This window comes from Aulostomus chinensis, chromosome 5 (genome assembly GCF_037954235.1).
Source record: "Aulostomus chinensis isolate RoL2024-O1b breed Wild chromosome 5, RoL_Achi_v1.0, whole genome shotgun sequence".
In the NCBI taxonomy this organism is placed as follows: domain Eukaryota; kingdom Metazoa; phylum Chordata; class Actinopteri; order Syngnathiformes; family Aulostomidae; genus Aulostomus; species Aulostomus chinensis.
The window spans coordinates 23,047,104-23,060,739 of record NC_141324.1 but is presented as its reverse complement, the minus strand read 5'-3'; the positions used below and the strand labels follow the sequence as shown (position 1 = coordinate 23,060,739).

The 13,636-nt window shown below is 41.0% G+C and overlaps 2 protein-coding genes and 1 long non-coding RNA gene across 4 annotated transcripts in view; 1 reads left to right on the top strand and 2 right to left on the bottom strand.

Moving 5' to 3' along the window:
* Positions 1-11: 11 nt before the first annotated feature.
* Positions 12-2,049, bottom strand: exosc4 (exosome component 4). The gene is made up of 3 exons (XM_086205014.1): positions 1,808-2,049; positions 654-860; positions 12-569 (listed from the first exon to the last, which is right to left on the bottom strand). Exons 1-3 carry the CDS (start codon positions 1,976-1,978, stop codon positions 210-212), a joined length of 738 nt encoding a protein of 245 aa, XP_086061140.1. The 5' UTR covers positions 1,979-2,049; the 3' UTR covers positions 12-209.
* Positions 2,050-2,412: 363 nt separating this feature from the next.
* On the bottom strand, positions 2,413-12,897 carry prkacbb (protein kinase, cAMP-dependent, catalytic, beta b). The gene is made up of 10 exons (XM_086203972.1): positions 12,589-12,897; positions 9,254-9,315; positions 9,031-9,159; positions 7,950-8,048; positions 7,777-7,859; positions 7,175-7,301; positions 7,001-7,096; positions 6,464-6,586; positions 6,209-6,373; positions 2,413-3,945 (listed from the first exon to the last, which is right to left on the bottom strand). The coding sequence occupies exons 1-10, from the start codon at positions 12,632-12,634 to the stop codon at positions 3,820-3,822; spliced, it is 1,056 nt and encodes a 351-aa protein (XP_086060098.1). The 5' UTR covers positions 12,635-12,897; the 3' UTR covers positions 2,413-3,819.
* LOC147261766 (uncharacterized) overlaps positions 8,244-13,636 on the top strand; it is a 40,130-nt gene continuing 34,737 nt past the window's right edge. Inside the window, exons 1-2 of one of the 2 annotated variants that reach the window (XR_015115852.1) lie at positions 8,244-8,349; positions 13,462-13,549. This is a non-coding gene — a long non-coding RNA (uncharacterized LOC147261766). Of the gene's footprint in view, positions 8,350-12,493; positions 12,727-13,461; positions 13,550-13,636 lie in introns of those variants that run through there. The other variant, XR_015115851.1, reaches the window with a different exon arrangement.

Sequence of the window (13,636 nt, the reverse complement as noted above, 5' to 3'; positions counted from 1 at the left end):
TACAAAGAATACAGAGTTCAAATATTTATTGGACTCCTCACATACATACTGTAATGTACAAAAGTATCTGTGAATGTAAAAAAAAAATTCACGTCACAATTCTCCAAACACGCGATTCATTCTAGAAAGTCTGATAAAACTTTCCAGAGTGCTTTCAGTGACACAGATGTCCACATTCCACAGTCCAGACATACCGCCTCTGACTGTCCTCACTCTCCCGTGAGAACAGAAACCTCTTGGAGGTGTTGTCGCACCACCTCATCCAGCACCTTGCTCACACCTTTACAAGCCGTCATGGCGGCCTCAATAAGAGTCTCGAGGTGATCCTGATGTAGTCTGGCATCCATCTGCAGCAGAGCGATCTGTCCGCCGCGGGGCAGCAGCGCTAACGCCAAAGAGCTCACTCCTCCGCTTTCCTCTGCATAGCAAAGATCTGCAAGTGGCGTCTCGTCCACAAACCCCACAGTGCAGGCACATACGTAATCTCGCATGGGGATGCCGGCATCGATAACCGCCAGAGTGGCAGCGTTCACACACACGCTGTAGTTCCCTCCATCTGACTGCAGAATCTGTTTGAAGACAGATTAAACACATTAACAGGGCTTATTCTTTCTAATTCAAATCAAATCCACTTGTCACTGTTTGATGTGAACCTTGACATAGATGTCGATCTGAGAGCGAGGGTAGAGCTGGGTCATCACAGCGGCTTCAAACGTCTGCTTGAGGTGGAGGCTCATCTCCGTGGACTTGCGGTCACCGTGCGGCCTCCTCTTCCTCTCTGAGGTGCTGAACGTAGCCATGCTGTACTGGCAGTTAATGACGGCGCGATCATGAAGCGTCCGACTGCGCGACCCTCGCATCTATGGGTGAAAAAGTCAGATCGGTATCACAAAATATGACACCCTCTATCCCAAAGACCTCAGCATTGCTACGGAAAAACTTTCAAAAAGTCTTGTTCATGGCTGAAATATGGACAAGTCCCGGGGAAAAAGATAATAACTGCACAAATCAAAATTAACGTCATCATCATCCCTCTACAGTGTGGAACTGTACAATTAAACAATATAAGAATATATTGTGATTTCAAAAATTACATTGTATTGCTATTCCAGGCTCTAGTGTCAATATTGTCACATATGTTGTGATAAATTCCTATTTTATCCCGTGTATGCTATAGAAACGAGCATTTCCAATGATGTCACTGCTCAGGAAGTAAAGCACCAACAAAAGTACACAAACTTCATTTTTCTTAAGTTATTCTGACAGCTAAATTTAGGCTACAACTGCACAACCCGAATATTGTACCATTCAGCTGGAATGGAAATTTAAATTAAATAGTTGCATTGTTCTGCCGACTTATCCATGTAATGTTAGGTACATTTTATTACATACAGCTCTATTTTGCAATTTCAAGTAAATGACGTCGATGCAGCTGGCAGGATGGTGTTTCTGATATCATGACCATCCCCTTTGTATCAATTAGGGTGGATAAAACAGGAGTTATACAGTAGCCCAGTACTGCACAATCCATCTAGATATAGACTCGTGAAGCAGTTGAAAAGCCAGGGCTGATATTGAATTATGGCTTCAACACACCTAATACTTCCTCGTTCATGGTGATATTGATCGCAGGTGTTCATAATCAGACTGACACAAGGGAATAGCAAACCTAAATTCCTGTTATTGATCGGTAAAAGCATCCAAACACATACTAATAACGTACATTAATGTTCTCCATGAAGATGTAGCATTTTTTCATGTTGGGTATAATGGTAAGTTAGCCGAGGGCTAACTCTGCGCTACTTACTTCGTGTGGACCGTAGACAACCGCCAGAGCTTTGGTGTTGCCCTGCTCTAAATAAGCCGAACCGTCAGCCTGAGCAAACACGCCCATACGGGCCTGAACCTTCCGCAGCTCGGTGGGTTTTCTTCCATCTAGACGATAACCCTGGTCGGAGAGAAGCTCCAGACCCGCCATGTTTCCCCAACTTACACGAACGGCATTCAAAAACCCACGTGGGTGGCGCTGTACTACGTTACCCACACGGCCTCTCGCCGACGGGCTACGGCAAAGCTGAAGGCAAAATTTAGAATTTCGCTTAAACGACTCAAAGTGAAAAAATTTGTCTAAGTACTTATAATAGAAACTGTTAGTTCATGAATTCAAATAATGTATAACAGCAACCGCTCTAATCTCTAGGCTGACACATTTCTTATAGGATTATTATTATGGGATTTTTTTTTTGCATGTTCATTTTATATTAATTTTTGATCAATACAATCATTTTATTTTTCAGTTGTGGTTTCAGTTTGTACTATGACTTTAATTATGTATCAACTAGTGCTTAATACTACGTATACTTAAACTGTACTTGAACTACTAAGGTAAGTCACAATGCAAAGACACATCAACACTTTTAAAAATAAAATTTATTAGCATCTCTAATGTGTATAAATAAACACATATATGAAACAATGCAATTACGTATAATGTAATGAGCGTAACAATAATAGGGTTACATGTGATACAAAGGAGCAGTCTTTATTTTAGCCAGTGTATTGTGAGGAAAACTGTACCTTGAAATCAAGCCTTCAAATATGCATTAACTATACGTTGCAATCTACATTCTTTGATAAAGAATGAAAAATTAACATCTTGGAAATGGGGGAAATATGATAAAGGAAATTGCAACTTTTTGTTCTGTTTATTAGATTTCAAAACAGCTTTGAATTAATACATTATAAATTATGTACTTTTTTTTAAAAGTTTCACTAACAATGTTGAGGCTCAAAGCTTCAACACTATTCACATTGACCTTACCTTCATGATACACTCAATAAAAATCCTAAAATCCTAGGATTTCACTCAACACTTCCCATTTTCTGAAGTCGCATTGTATTGTAACAGAGGGTCTTTATAAGCAGACCTGAAATCTAGGGAAAACAGGACTATGTTAGACGGTGACAAAAAAAAAACATAGATACCAAATGACAAAGTTCACGTGAAACAAACAGACCCAAATGGATCAAGCAACTCAATTTGCATTTCACTAATGTAACAAGGTTCGTCGTTTTCTGTGACGGCTTGCTGTGCCCGGGTCAGAAGAATACAATGAACATAGTGTGTTGATGCGTTTGTTGGGGGGGGGGGGGGGGGGCTGAGGACTTGGCTCTCTAAGGCATAAGCAAAGAAAGGAAAGACCCTCTCTTCTTGTGTCACCCAATGTTTTCTATTTGGTCATATTTTGAACATCCAAAGTGTTCAACTGTCTTAGGAAACTGACAGATATGCACATAGGACAAACACTACCTCTGAAGCTGGCCAATACTTTACAATAGCCAATGTGGAACTGTAACAGACCATTAAAAATACCTCACATCCCACTCGTGTGTGTGTGTGTGTGTTTGTGTGTGTGTGTGTGTGAAACTGCCAGAGACAAATCAGTTACAATGTGTGGACTATGATTGGCCATTGTCCCTCATGAATTAAAAAATATCACATTTCAAAAGGGGATTACAACATCCAAGACTAACTGCTTTAAAGTAAAAAAAAATGGTGGGTAGGTAAAAAAAAAGTAAAGAAAGAAAAAGGTGGTGTGTCTGCTTTAATACGCAGGTGTACGTGACAGTGAGAGGTTATCGGCACCCAAGGATCATGGCAACAACCTCATTCAGCCTTGTGGAATGAAGGGACTGTGTAGTAGATCTGAAAAAACAAAACAAAACAAAACAAAAACGATGGTCTCTGCTCCATCCCAAGTCTTTAGAAGAGTGCAAAGATCCCCTTAAATTTCCCTGATATATCCGTGTTCTCGCATCCTAAAACTCTGCAAATTCCTTCACACATTTTTCCGTTAAAGAAACGCGGATTTCCTCCTCCTCGTAGTCGTCGAAGTTGCTGGTGTCCCCCGGGCCTCTACACTTTGGTATGAACGGGGCTTCCACCTGCAGGAAGAGCAGCATAGAGTCAGAAGTGGGAAAAAGGTGCCATGGTTTCTGTTGCACTACCGGAACCTTCAAACTATGAGCCTTGAGTTTTATTGTCAAGTGACGAGTAAAGACAAGCGCTCAGTTCCAGCCACTTGTGAGGATTCGCTGCTTGTCCCTTGTCTTATGTGAACTGAGTGTCTTTAGGTTGTGGATTACTGGTTCAACAGGTCTCCTGGGTATTGAACTGTTTTTTGATTTCTTGACAGGCTCTAAAGAACTGGCCAGCTGATTCATAAATCTTAGTAATCATTACCAGCATCATTGACAATTCAGGATCAAGATGGATATCAGGCTATAATCCCGGGCTTGAAGCAGCCTACTCCCACATTGCATTATTTGAACTCTTAGAATATTGAAATATTTGCAGCTGACATTTTGTCTGGAATGCCGTGAGTTGAAATGAAATCATTTAGCAAATAACAGAGCAAAAGTGTAATCAGGAGCAGAAGGGGTGGGAATCATAAAAATAGGTGTATTTTCAGAAGTAGGTTGTTCTACTGTGATTAAAAACAATTAGGTTGATTTTGAGCAACATGCTTTTGCCCCCCCCCCACTTCTCTCTAATCTCCTCCACTAGTAACAAGTCCTTGGAATGGTAAACACAGAAATTTCCACTCTGAATAATAAAATCTGCCACTTCCACCTACCATATTATTTGTGATTATAGCGCCCTAACAATAAATGTGCATGTAATTGCCTGGCATGTAACCAATTGGTGTGGTTAAATGCCTCAGACTGGCAGAGCATGAGAAACAGCTGAACTGAAATGCTGTAATAAAACTTTTAATGGGGCAGTAATGTTCCCAAGACCGACTTTAACTCAGCCTGCTTTCATAACACTAATCTGTGCACATGCATGTTGTCTTACATTACTCATGTTTTCAACAAAGCAGCTGCTGCTCTGGCGAACTTGCAAGTCTTCTGTGTAACATTTCTCCAAATGTGCTCCTGAAGCTTCCTCAAGTGTGCATTTACTAAATATTTAGGAGCCAGTGCTACTAAGAGTGAACTTTTTATTTGGTGCTGAAAAACTACAGTGGGGATTTACGGAAGAGGCTACAGCCAAATTACTGCTTTTACTGCTATTAACGAAGGTATTTTTCCAGCCGACTTGACGCCTTCATATTTGTGCGGGAGCCCTTTAACGGAATCGCACAATGTGATTTAGCAGGATTGGGGGGGGGGGGGGTGTCACCTCTGATTTAATGTTAAAAAAACTAAACAAAACAGCTCTCAGTGTTGTGACTGACATGGCAGGCATCAGTGAGGTACGGTGAAGAACAACGCATATGGAAGCAGAAACATTTTCTCCAGTCGTTAATTTATGTGGAATGTTGTCAGGTGCTCTGCTGTGGCTGTGGTCCTCATCTGCCCCTTGTTAGTAGGTCACTTGCACAAATAGTCTTTTCCATCTGACACAAACTTGGACTGTGACCTCAAGCAACTTTGCGCAGCTTAGAAAACCTGGCCCCGAGTCTCTGACTGCCAGAGAGAAGCCGGTGAAGAAGGAGAAGCACATTTAGACGTGGCATGTGAGTCTTTCACCTGGGAAACTTCAGGACAATTCAGAAAGAGGACAAGCTTCAAGTGTTTTATATCTAAAGAACTTGCGAAAGTAACAGTCAGTATTAGCACATTATCAGTATGGCTGTGGACTGTCTTTGTTCATCCTTAATCTATTGAGAAAATTAACACTTATCGAGGTAACTTCCTCACTTGGTTCTCTAAAGAGGAGAAAATGTCAAATCTGGCCCAACAGCAATGACACACTTGTAGCAAAACTTTGGTAAACTACCCAGAAGAGATCGATGAGAGCTAAATATCAACTCTGATTAATCGAAACCCCTAATTATCACGCTCATCACTGCAAAATGGCATGTGGCACTGAGGCCTAACACAGCCGCCAGTGGAGTTGGGTGGTTTCCAAGTGAAAACACCGGCGCTCACTGGCCTGTGATGAAATCACAAACATACAAGTGGAAAATACTGCACTCCACACACCTGCAAAAAGTGATCACCGCACGAGCGCAAACACAACGGATCAAGCTTCTAACAAATAGTGGAAGGCATGATTGCAGCATTGTAGTCAGACATTTTACAACTACCACCGAATCAATATCAAAGAATCAATATCTAATTAACTTTTCTTTTCTTTTTTTTCTTTTTAAACACGGGCAACACTGTTTGGTGTCGATATAAAACGTGTATAGTGCCTTGCCTTTCTCTCGTAGATTGCGATCCAGTCTGTTGTGGCAAACCATTTGTGGCCCTTGATGTCGTTGACGCCATTCTTCAGGTTTCCGTAACGTTTGGTCAGATCCACCTGCAGCAGGTTTCTCAACAGATCTTTCAAGTCGGAGCTGAAGTGGGAGGGGAATCGTACCTGAAAAATATCAAGGATGGGTTTTTATCATTATTATCAAACATATTGCCAGGTAGGGGGGCATCACTGTGTTCTGAGACATCTCCCTACCTTTCCAGACACAATCTTCTCATAGATCTGAATAGGCTGATCTGCAAAGAATGGAGGGTAACCAGCTGCCATTTCATAGATCAGGACTCCAAGGGCCCACCAATCCACAGCTTTGTTATAGCCCTACAATAATTCAGTGAGAGGAAAAAAAAAAATTCTATTACTCATTAAACGCAAGAGTCACAACTGATTTTTCCCATATTTAGTTTATGGTGTTTCTAGGCTTCTGATAAACAACTTACGCATACAAACACACACTATCATGCTGAAACTGAACACTGACAGCAACATTTTGAATAAAGCTTTATCTAAACAGCTGCTGAGAGACAGGAGAACAACTATACTTTAAGTTTTGTCAATGTTAGACTGACTGAACCCTTTAGACACAATTATAATGACATTTATTACATTTTTGAACAGTAACCTCTAATGACAGAATGTGCCTGAATAGTAAAAAATAAAACAAAACAAAACCATGGAATTTGGGGGGGGGAAAAGAAGAAGACAAGATTTCATGTGGCTGTTCAAACGCCATACTTTGCTGAGAATGATTTCCGGAGCCAAGTACTCCGGTGTCCCACACAACGTCCAGGTCCTGCCTTTTACCCGCTTGGCAAATCCAAAGTCTGTCACCTAGGAGTCAAGAGTGTAAATGCGGTCAGTCAAGACACGGCAGCATTATGTATTTATATGTTGCGTCTCGTAGCTCACCTGAATGTAGCCGTGGTGGTCAATGAGCAGGTTCTCAGGTTTCAGATCTCTGTATATGAGATCTAGTGAATGGAGGTACTCAAATGTCAGCACTATTTGGGCGGCATAAAACCGCGCATGGGGTTCACTGGAGAGGAAGAGGAGGGGGGGGGGGGGTTTGAGAGTTGGAAAACAACTATCTGAAACAAATCGAAATATGCGATAAATCCCAGCTGATTTTAAACCCGCTCATTACACATTATAAATAGGTAATGACTGGCTAAAATGTAGCACAGTATGCAAACAAACCCAAGACCTTGTTTTTCAATTGTCGGCCTGAAAAATGATATCAATATATGAACCTGGACCGTGTGTGCCCAAGACATCAGTTACCTTCAGTTAAGTCTGCGTTTGTAAAATGATTCTAGCATCCAGAGAATATCTGAGGATGTGCCTTTATCTCCTGCTCTGGTTATGTGGGCGCACGACAGTGAGACTGTCAGTAGGCGGAACAATGAGGAGACTCAATCGATCAGTTGTTCAAAAGCAGCCCAACATTCTTCACTCAATAACAAACTACTCTATTTGACCTGTAGCTTGTAGGCCGACTGTCTAACACTCACCTGAACCTGCCGATTCTTCTTAGGTGTGAGAACATCTCTCCCCCTGGAACATACTCCATCACCATGTACAAATTGGAGTTGTCCTATAAAAAAGGTAAATGTGTACATTTTATACTACGAGATAATAAAGGAATTTCTGTGACTGAATCCAAAGAACAAATAACATATCTTACCTTAAACGCATACTCGAGTTTAACGAGGAAGGGGAAGCTCACGGCTTGTAATATCCTCTTCTCGTTTAATGTGTGTTCTATTTGCTTAAGTTTCACCACCTGACAGATTAAAGAGATAAGATGACCTTGTCAAGCCATTCTAACTCACTCTAGCTGGAGAGATAGCAGGCACTGAAAGAAAAGTCCGCTGATTTATATGACAGGTAACCTTGTAATGTAACAAGAGTAAGGTGTGAGGTTCGAGCAGTTACACTAAGGAACCACCATTTACATACTAACAGAGTTCCTGTGAAGAACATCCATCACAGAAATGATGCTGCAGCAGCAGCAGCCTACATGTTTGTCTTTATGGATGTATCAAAAGTAAAATGGATTCTGGACATTTCAGGAGGTTAAATAGGTGAGTTTTCACAGGCCTCAGTTTTGTAACTTTTGTTTGCTGGTCGTCAGGGACAAAAGAGGCGTTGACTGTACATGCTCTTGTGATTGTATCTTGAAATGATTCACATCAGTGACAGCAACAGCTGATGATTTGTCACATTGGTGCCCACTTAGATACAGCAGTGAATATAGAATAGTGTGTCCCGGCCTGCAGGCATAGAGCAATTCAAAAGGAGTATAAAGATATGCTTCTTATTTGTTTGTTACTTTCAAAGGAAAATATGTAAGAAAATAATATAATTATAACCAACCTGTGATTTGTGCAGAAGGGGTGGGACTTAAAAGGGGCAGATTTTTTTCTCACTCCTTTTCAGACATAAGTTTGAAAACCTTGCATTGTGCTTTTTATTTTGTGTAATATTATTGTCTGTATGACCATTTTGTTCTTTTCAGTCCAGTAACTCAAGGTTTTTTTTTTTAAATGTGAGGAAGGTTAAGGGTGTCAAAAATTGAATAGCACCCAATTGCAAAAGTTGTACATGTAACAAATATCAAATCTAACTAGAAGAGGCACCAGACTGAAATTGTCCCACATTTTAATGTTCTAATTCACCAACTCTTTATTTGAAAATGTCCGATGAGGCCACATCCTGCTGAAAAACAGACAAACAAACCAAAAAAACAAAACACATCCACTGACCTTCTGCTTGTCGAGTATTTTCATGGCAAAATATTGCTCTGTTCCTTTGTGTTTCACCAGCATGACTCTCCCAAATGAGCCGGTACCAAGAGTCTTTAATCTGTCAAAGTCATCTAGGCACGTTGTGCTCTGTGGAAATAACAGCATGTTAGCCAACTCTGTGGATGCAGCTGCAGCAAATACGAACGTTGTGAGGTCTCTCATATTTGAACTTGCTCCTGACCTGTGGTGGGCATTCCCATTTTCTTAAGAAATCTTCTTTGGCTTTCGCTAGAAATTCTTTCACTGGAATTTTAAAATGGAAATATACAAAGATGGATTAAATTAGCACACTTCCTCTTTAGTGACCAAGTTTGGATTGTTAAGCATAGGAACACATTTGGGTTTATAGGTGGAACTGGCAAAAAATTCCAAACACTTCAGGAGGAGAGGGGAGGGGAGGAAATTCAACTCTCATCTGGATATACATTTCAAAAAAGGTATTAACATACATTGTTTTAAATTTAGGACAAAACACAAACACAAGGCCACAACATTCAAAACAGGCAGACTAGTGATGCATGCCAAGAGTCTCACTTTAGTTTAAATATCTGTTATTTAGTAGCCTTATTCAAATGGGGAAGGGGGAGGGCAAAACACTTGGAAATGGGGGGGGGGGGGGGGGGTTCTCTGAGCATCTTGTGCATCACTGAATAGAGTTTGAGGGAAGGCTAATAAACACAGAATAAAATGGTAAGCAAAGACAAACCAATGTATGGGAAATACAGCAAACAGCAGATATCCAGATTGAGAGAATGTGGACAACAGAAACATTGACTTATTATCAAAGCACACAATCAAAACAACCCCAAAACAAACAAAAACAAAACGAGCAAGCACATCTAAGCATGTTTTCACAATAAGACCAATGCCACTCTGCCATTCTGGTCATCTGTTGGGAGGAATGAGCATACCAAACGTCTCTATTGATCACCAAGGTTTTGCAGGAGCAATCACCCACACGGATGTGATGACACAGAAGAAAAGACAAAGAGAAATATAGAGTTCATGTACATAAAAAACAAGTCAAACACATCAACAAACAAGAAGCATATGTAGTGAATAAAGAAACAGGAATGGATTTGACATTCAACTGAGAAATTTAAAATACACTGAATCCAAAAATACCACATAGGAGAAATTCAAAAGTTCAGATTAGGTGGGCTGAAAAGGTTGCACACTATAGTGAAGAAATGAGATGTTGAAAATCTGTTGCCATTTACAAAAGTTTTTTTTTTTTGCTCAGACCGAAAACTTTACCCCCCAAAATGATCTGAAATCATACTAAAACAATGTTGAATACTCGAGCACTGAGCCAAAGAGAATTATTTAGCTATCCTGAAGTTCTTTTTCATGCAAAAATAGTATACTAAACATCTTAAGGCTTTTGGAGAGTTTGTCAAACACAACAAGACATCAACATGCTTTGTTTCAGGGGTTTCTCACCATATCCTGACTTCTTATCAATCAAACAATTAACAGATTAATAAAGACACAGTTTTGCCCAGGGGCCAAATTGATTAAAAACAAAACAAAAAATGTAGTCCTGACAGTTAATGTGAAGATTTATACCAAAAAAATTAGAGGATTAATCAATCAATTAATCAACATAAAAGTACAGTAATATAAGAAAAATATTAATGCCAATAATTTTCAACAGTAATGTCAATAATCCAGACAAGTGTAACATGGTTTGAGTCACAGCAGAGTGAGTGGTACATGAGCACAAACACATAAAATAAGTTAAGATGGCAACTGGTTATTCCCCCTGTGCAGGTGTGTTGGTGCTACTCCAAGTGTTCCAGCTGATGGCAGCGATATTCTGTAAACACAGGTCATCTATTGCATAGACAGCATTGTAGGTAACCAGGTTATCTTGTCAGAGCAGCGACACTCCAGACAAATCTGCAGCTCAGGGCACAGTGTCAGCTCAAACAGGTTTAACAGTTAGCCTTAGCAGAGGCTCTAGGGATCATAGTAACACTCCAAAGAAATGCTTCGCAGCATGGGAACTCTTGATGATCTGATCATCTGTGTCCCTGAGAGCTTCTGGCTGGCACAGTTCATGTCGCTGGCCTGGTCTCTCTCAACAGGTCAGTAAATCTCAAAGGATTGGGTTCTATCATAATATGAAGCCACTTGGGGGGGAATACAAGTTGGCAAATGAACAGTTCTCAGTAAGATAGTTGTCTTGAGAAAAAAAAATACACGAAAGCAGTTGATAATTTCCTGTCAGACGGTGACAGATTTCAGCCAATCAACAGCGATTAATCCAGTATCTAAAGCCTTTGTGTTTATAACCAAGCATAGGGAAACATTTATGATTTATTGCAGGTTTGTTCAATGATGTCCAGCTGTACGCATCAAGGTATATGAGCACGGTAACACGGGTCTAGGCCATGTTACGTCAAACCTTTCAAAGCTTGTAATACCCCTTATCCTCTGACGAAGGTCTGATGACAAGCTGCTCCAGTCAATGACAAGCTGTGTGTGACAAGTGAGCCTTGATGGACCTTTACCACAGCAAGATTTTTGTTAATTTTTTTTTTTAAAAGATTGCACTAAATAAATCTGACAAATCGAGTGGGCGTATATGCCAGGAAGAACAGTAGTAAGCTCCAGTTTTATGAATGGAAAGAGAGCATTTGTCAATTCTTCTCCATATTTGGTCAAAGGGCTGCTGTAGAGAGGAAAGCTTTGTTTATGTAACCAAGAATAATGTGTGGCAGCAGAAACAGTCCCACACTGCCTTCAAGTCAGATTTAATGGCTATTACAATTACACATGGGTTTGTGGTTTATAGCTGCAGATTTAAGATCATCACTGCAAAGTTTCTGTCTGATACAGCTAGCTGTGGCCAAAACACTAATGCTAGCTACAGTTTAACTAAACAACAGAGATGAGATGGTGAAGTGATGCTCCCTGGAGAGTTTTAGCTGTTATTGTAGCATTTAATAGGAAGGGGGCTACACGCCACGGCTAACAGGCCTGAGGAGCCACCACCACCACCACCCAGAGGCAGTGGAATGACAGGGGCCTTCGAAGGGCTAATCCCCCCTACTCATTGCTAAAGTTAGCAGGCTAGCTGGACATCAAAACTGGCTCAATCTTGCGATATAGGACATGCAAGCACCCTTTAAACGTGTGTTATTATCAGCAGGTGCAATTAATCGATCATTTCACAGCTAATAAATGCTTTAATAGCCTGTCAAGTTCACACCAGCAGCTCTAACAGCAACAACAACATTAACGGAGTCCCCTTGTTGATAGATAAATAAGCAAAGTATTTATTCGATTTTTGAGTGCAGTATCACATATTTCTGCCCGTTCACGGTGATCTATTCGCTGCTAAAATGAGGGATAAATGGTGGGGGATAAAAGACGGTTCGGCCCTCCTGCTTTACTCCTACAGCCAGAATCATAACAGGCTAGCAAACTGCTCAGTAGAGGTTCGGTGGGTGTCAACCAACTAAATGCAGCATAAAACGCCGTTAAGGTCAAACAACAAGGCGGACTCACCGCTCTCTAGCTCGTTGCCCTTCTTGGCGGTGGCAGCGTTACCCATGGTGTGGAAGACACGGCGGTCGCTCCGAGGAGGAGATGGCGGTGGCTAGCTAACCTTCCTAACAGCTGCTATTCCCGGGCTCCGTAAAACAGGTAAATTGATTAAGTTCAATATTTAGCCGGTGCGAACAGGAAGAAATGAAAGTCAAGTGTCCCGTCCAGCAGCCCCCCTCACTCTTTCTAGTCTCCCCCCTCCTTCTACCCTCTGAACCGTTCTTGCTAGTTCAGTAACGCCTGTCTGGTCAACATGAGGCTAGCGGTCACTGCTTCTCCTCCCCAACCCTCACTCACTCCCTCACTCTCCCAGCTGCCTTCAGAGCTCGCTGCTGGGGCTTGGACTGGCCGCGGAAGTCTATAAACATCATGTTCTTCCGCGTTTTTCGAGCGTCGTGATGGTATTTGCAGATAAAGGATGACATTTGTACAGCTAACGTGACAAAAAATAGTTTCATTTCTGATTTATACTCAAAGATATCAACATTATCTCGAGCATCAAAGACCTGTTATAATGCTTACATTTTCTCCAGTGTGTTTGTTTTTTATAAACAGTCTGCATCTAAGTATGGTTGGCTTGAACAAAAATTGCAAATTTCATTATAGCTGTTTTTTATATTTTGTTCATTTTGATAACATAATAAATGTGTTTTTACCCAGAGTCAAGAACCTTGCTGAGGTAGTAAGAGCCGAGACAGAAGTGTGGTGGGTGTGGACAGTGCCACCCGAGACACTGTCCACACCCACCACACTGGGTGCACCTCCCAAATGTGATTTCTTTGTTGTTGATGCTTTAAGAGTGTCTTACTGATTGGTACCTTTTTTGAAATCCAGGGGCACCAGCATTGGCAGATTTTGGGCTTTCCCACCTTTAATGGAGTATTTCTGATCACCATTTTGCAAGAAAAATGGCATTGGATGGGTATATGATTTAATAAACACACACACACACATATATTAACACCCAGATGTAATATATATATATATATATATTACATCACATCTGGGT

Bases quoted from the DNA above. Each gene is read 5' to 3' on its own strand.
- exosc4 (XM_086205014.1), bottom strand. From the start codon at position 1,978: ATGGCGGGTCTGGAGCTTCTCTCCGACCAGGGTTATCGTCTAGATGGA. The intron at 861-1,807 runs GTAAGTAGCGCA...TTTCACCCATAG, and splicing joins TTGTCTACGGTCCACACGAA to ATGCGAGGGTCGCGCAGTCG. The intron at 570-653 runs GTTCACATCAAA...GTCTTCAAACAG, and splicing joins AGATCGACATCTATGTCAAG to ATTCTGCAGTCAGATGGAGG.
- prkacbb (XM_086203972.1), bottom strand. From the start codon at position 12,634: ATGGGTAACGCTGCCACCGCCAAGAAGGGCAACGAGCTAGAGAGCG. The intron at 8,049-9,030 runs GTCAGTGGATGT...TTAATCTGTCAG, and splicing joins AAATACTCGACAAGCAGAAG to GTGGTGAAACTTAAGCAAAT. The intron at 7,860-7,949 runs GTAAGATATGTT...CCTTTTTTATAG, and splicing joins AACTCGAGTATGCGTTTAAG to GACAACTCCAATTTGTACAT.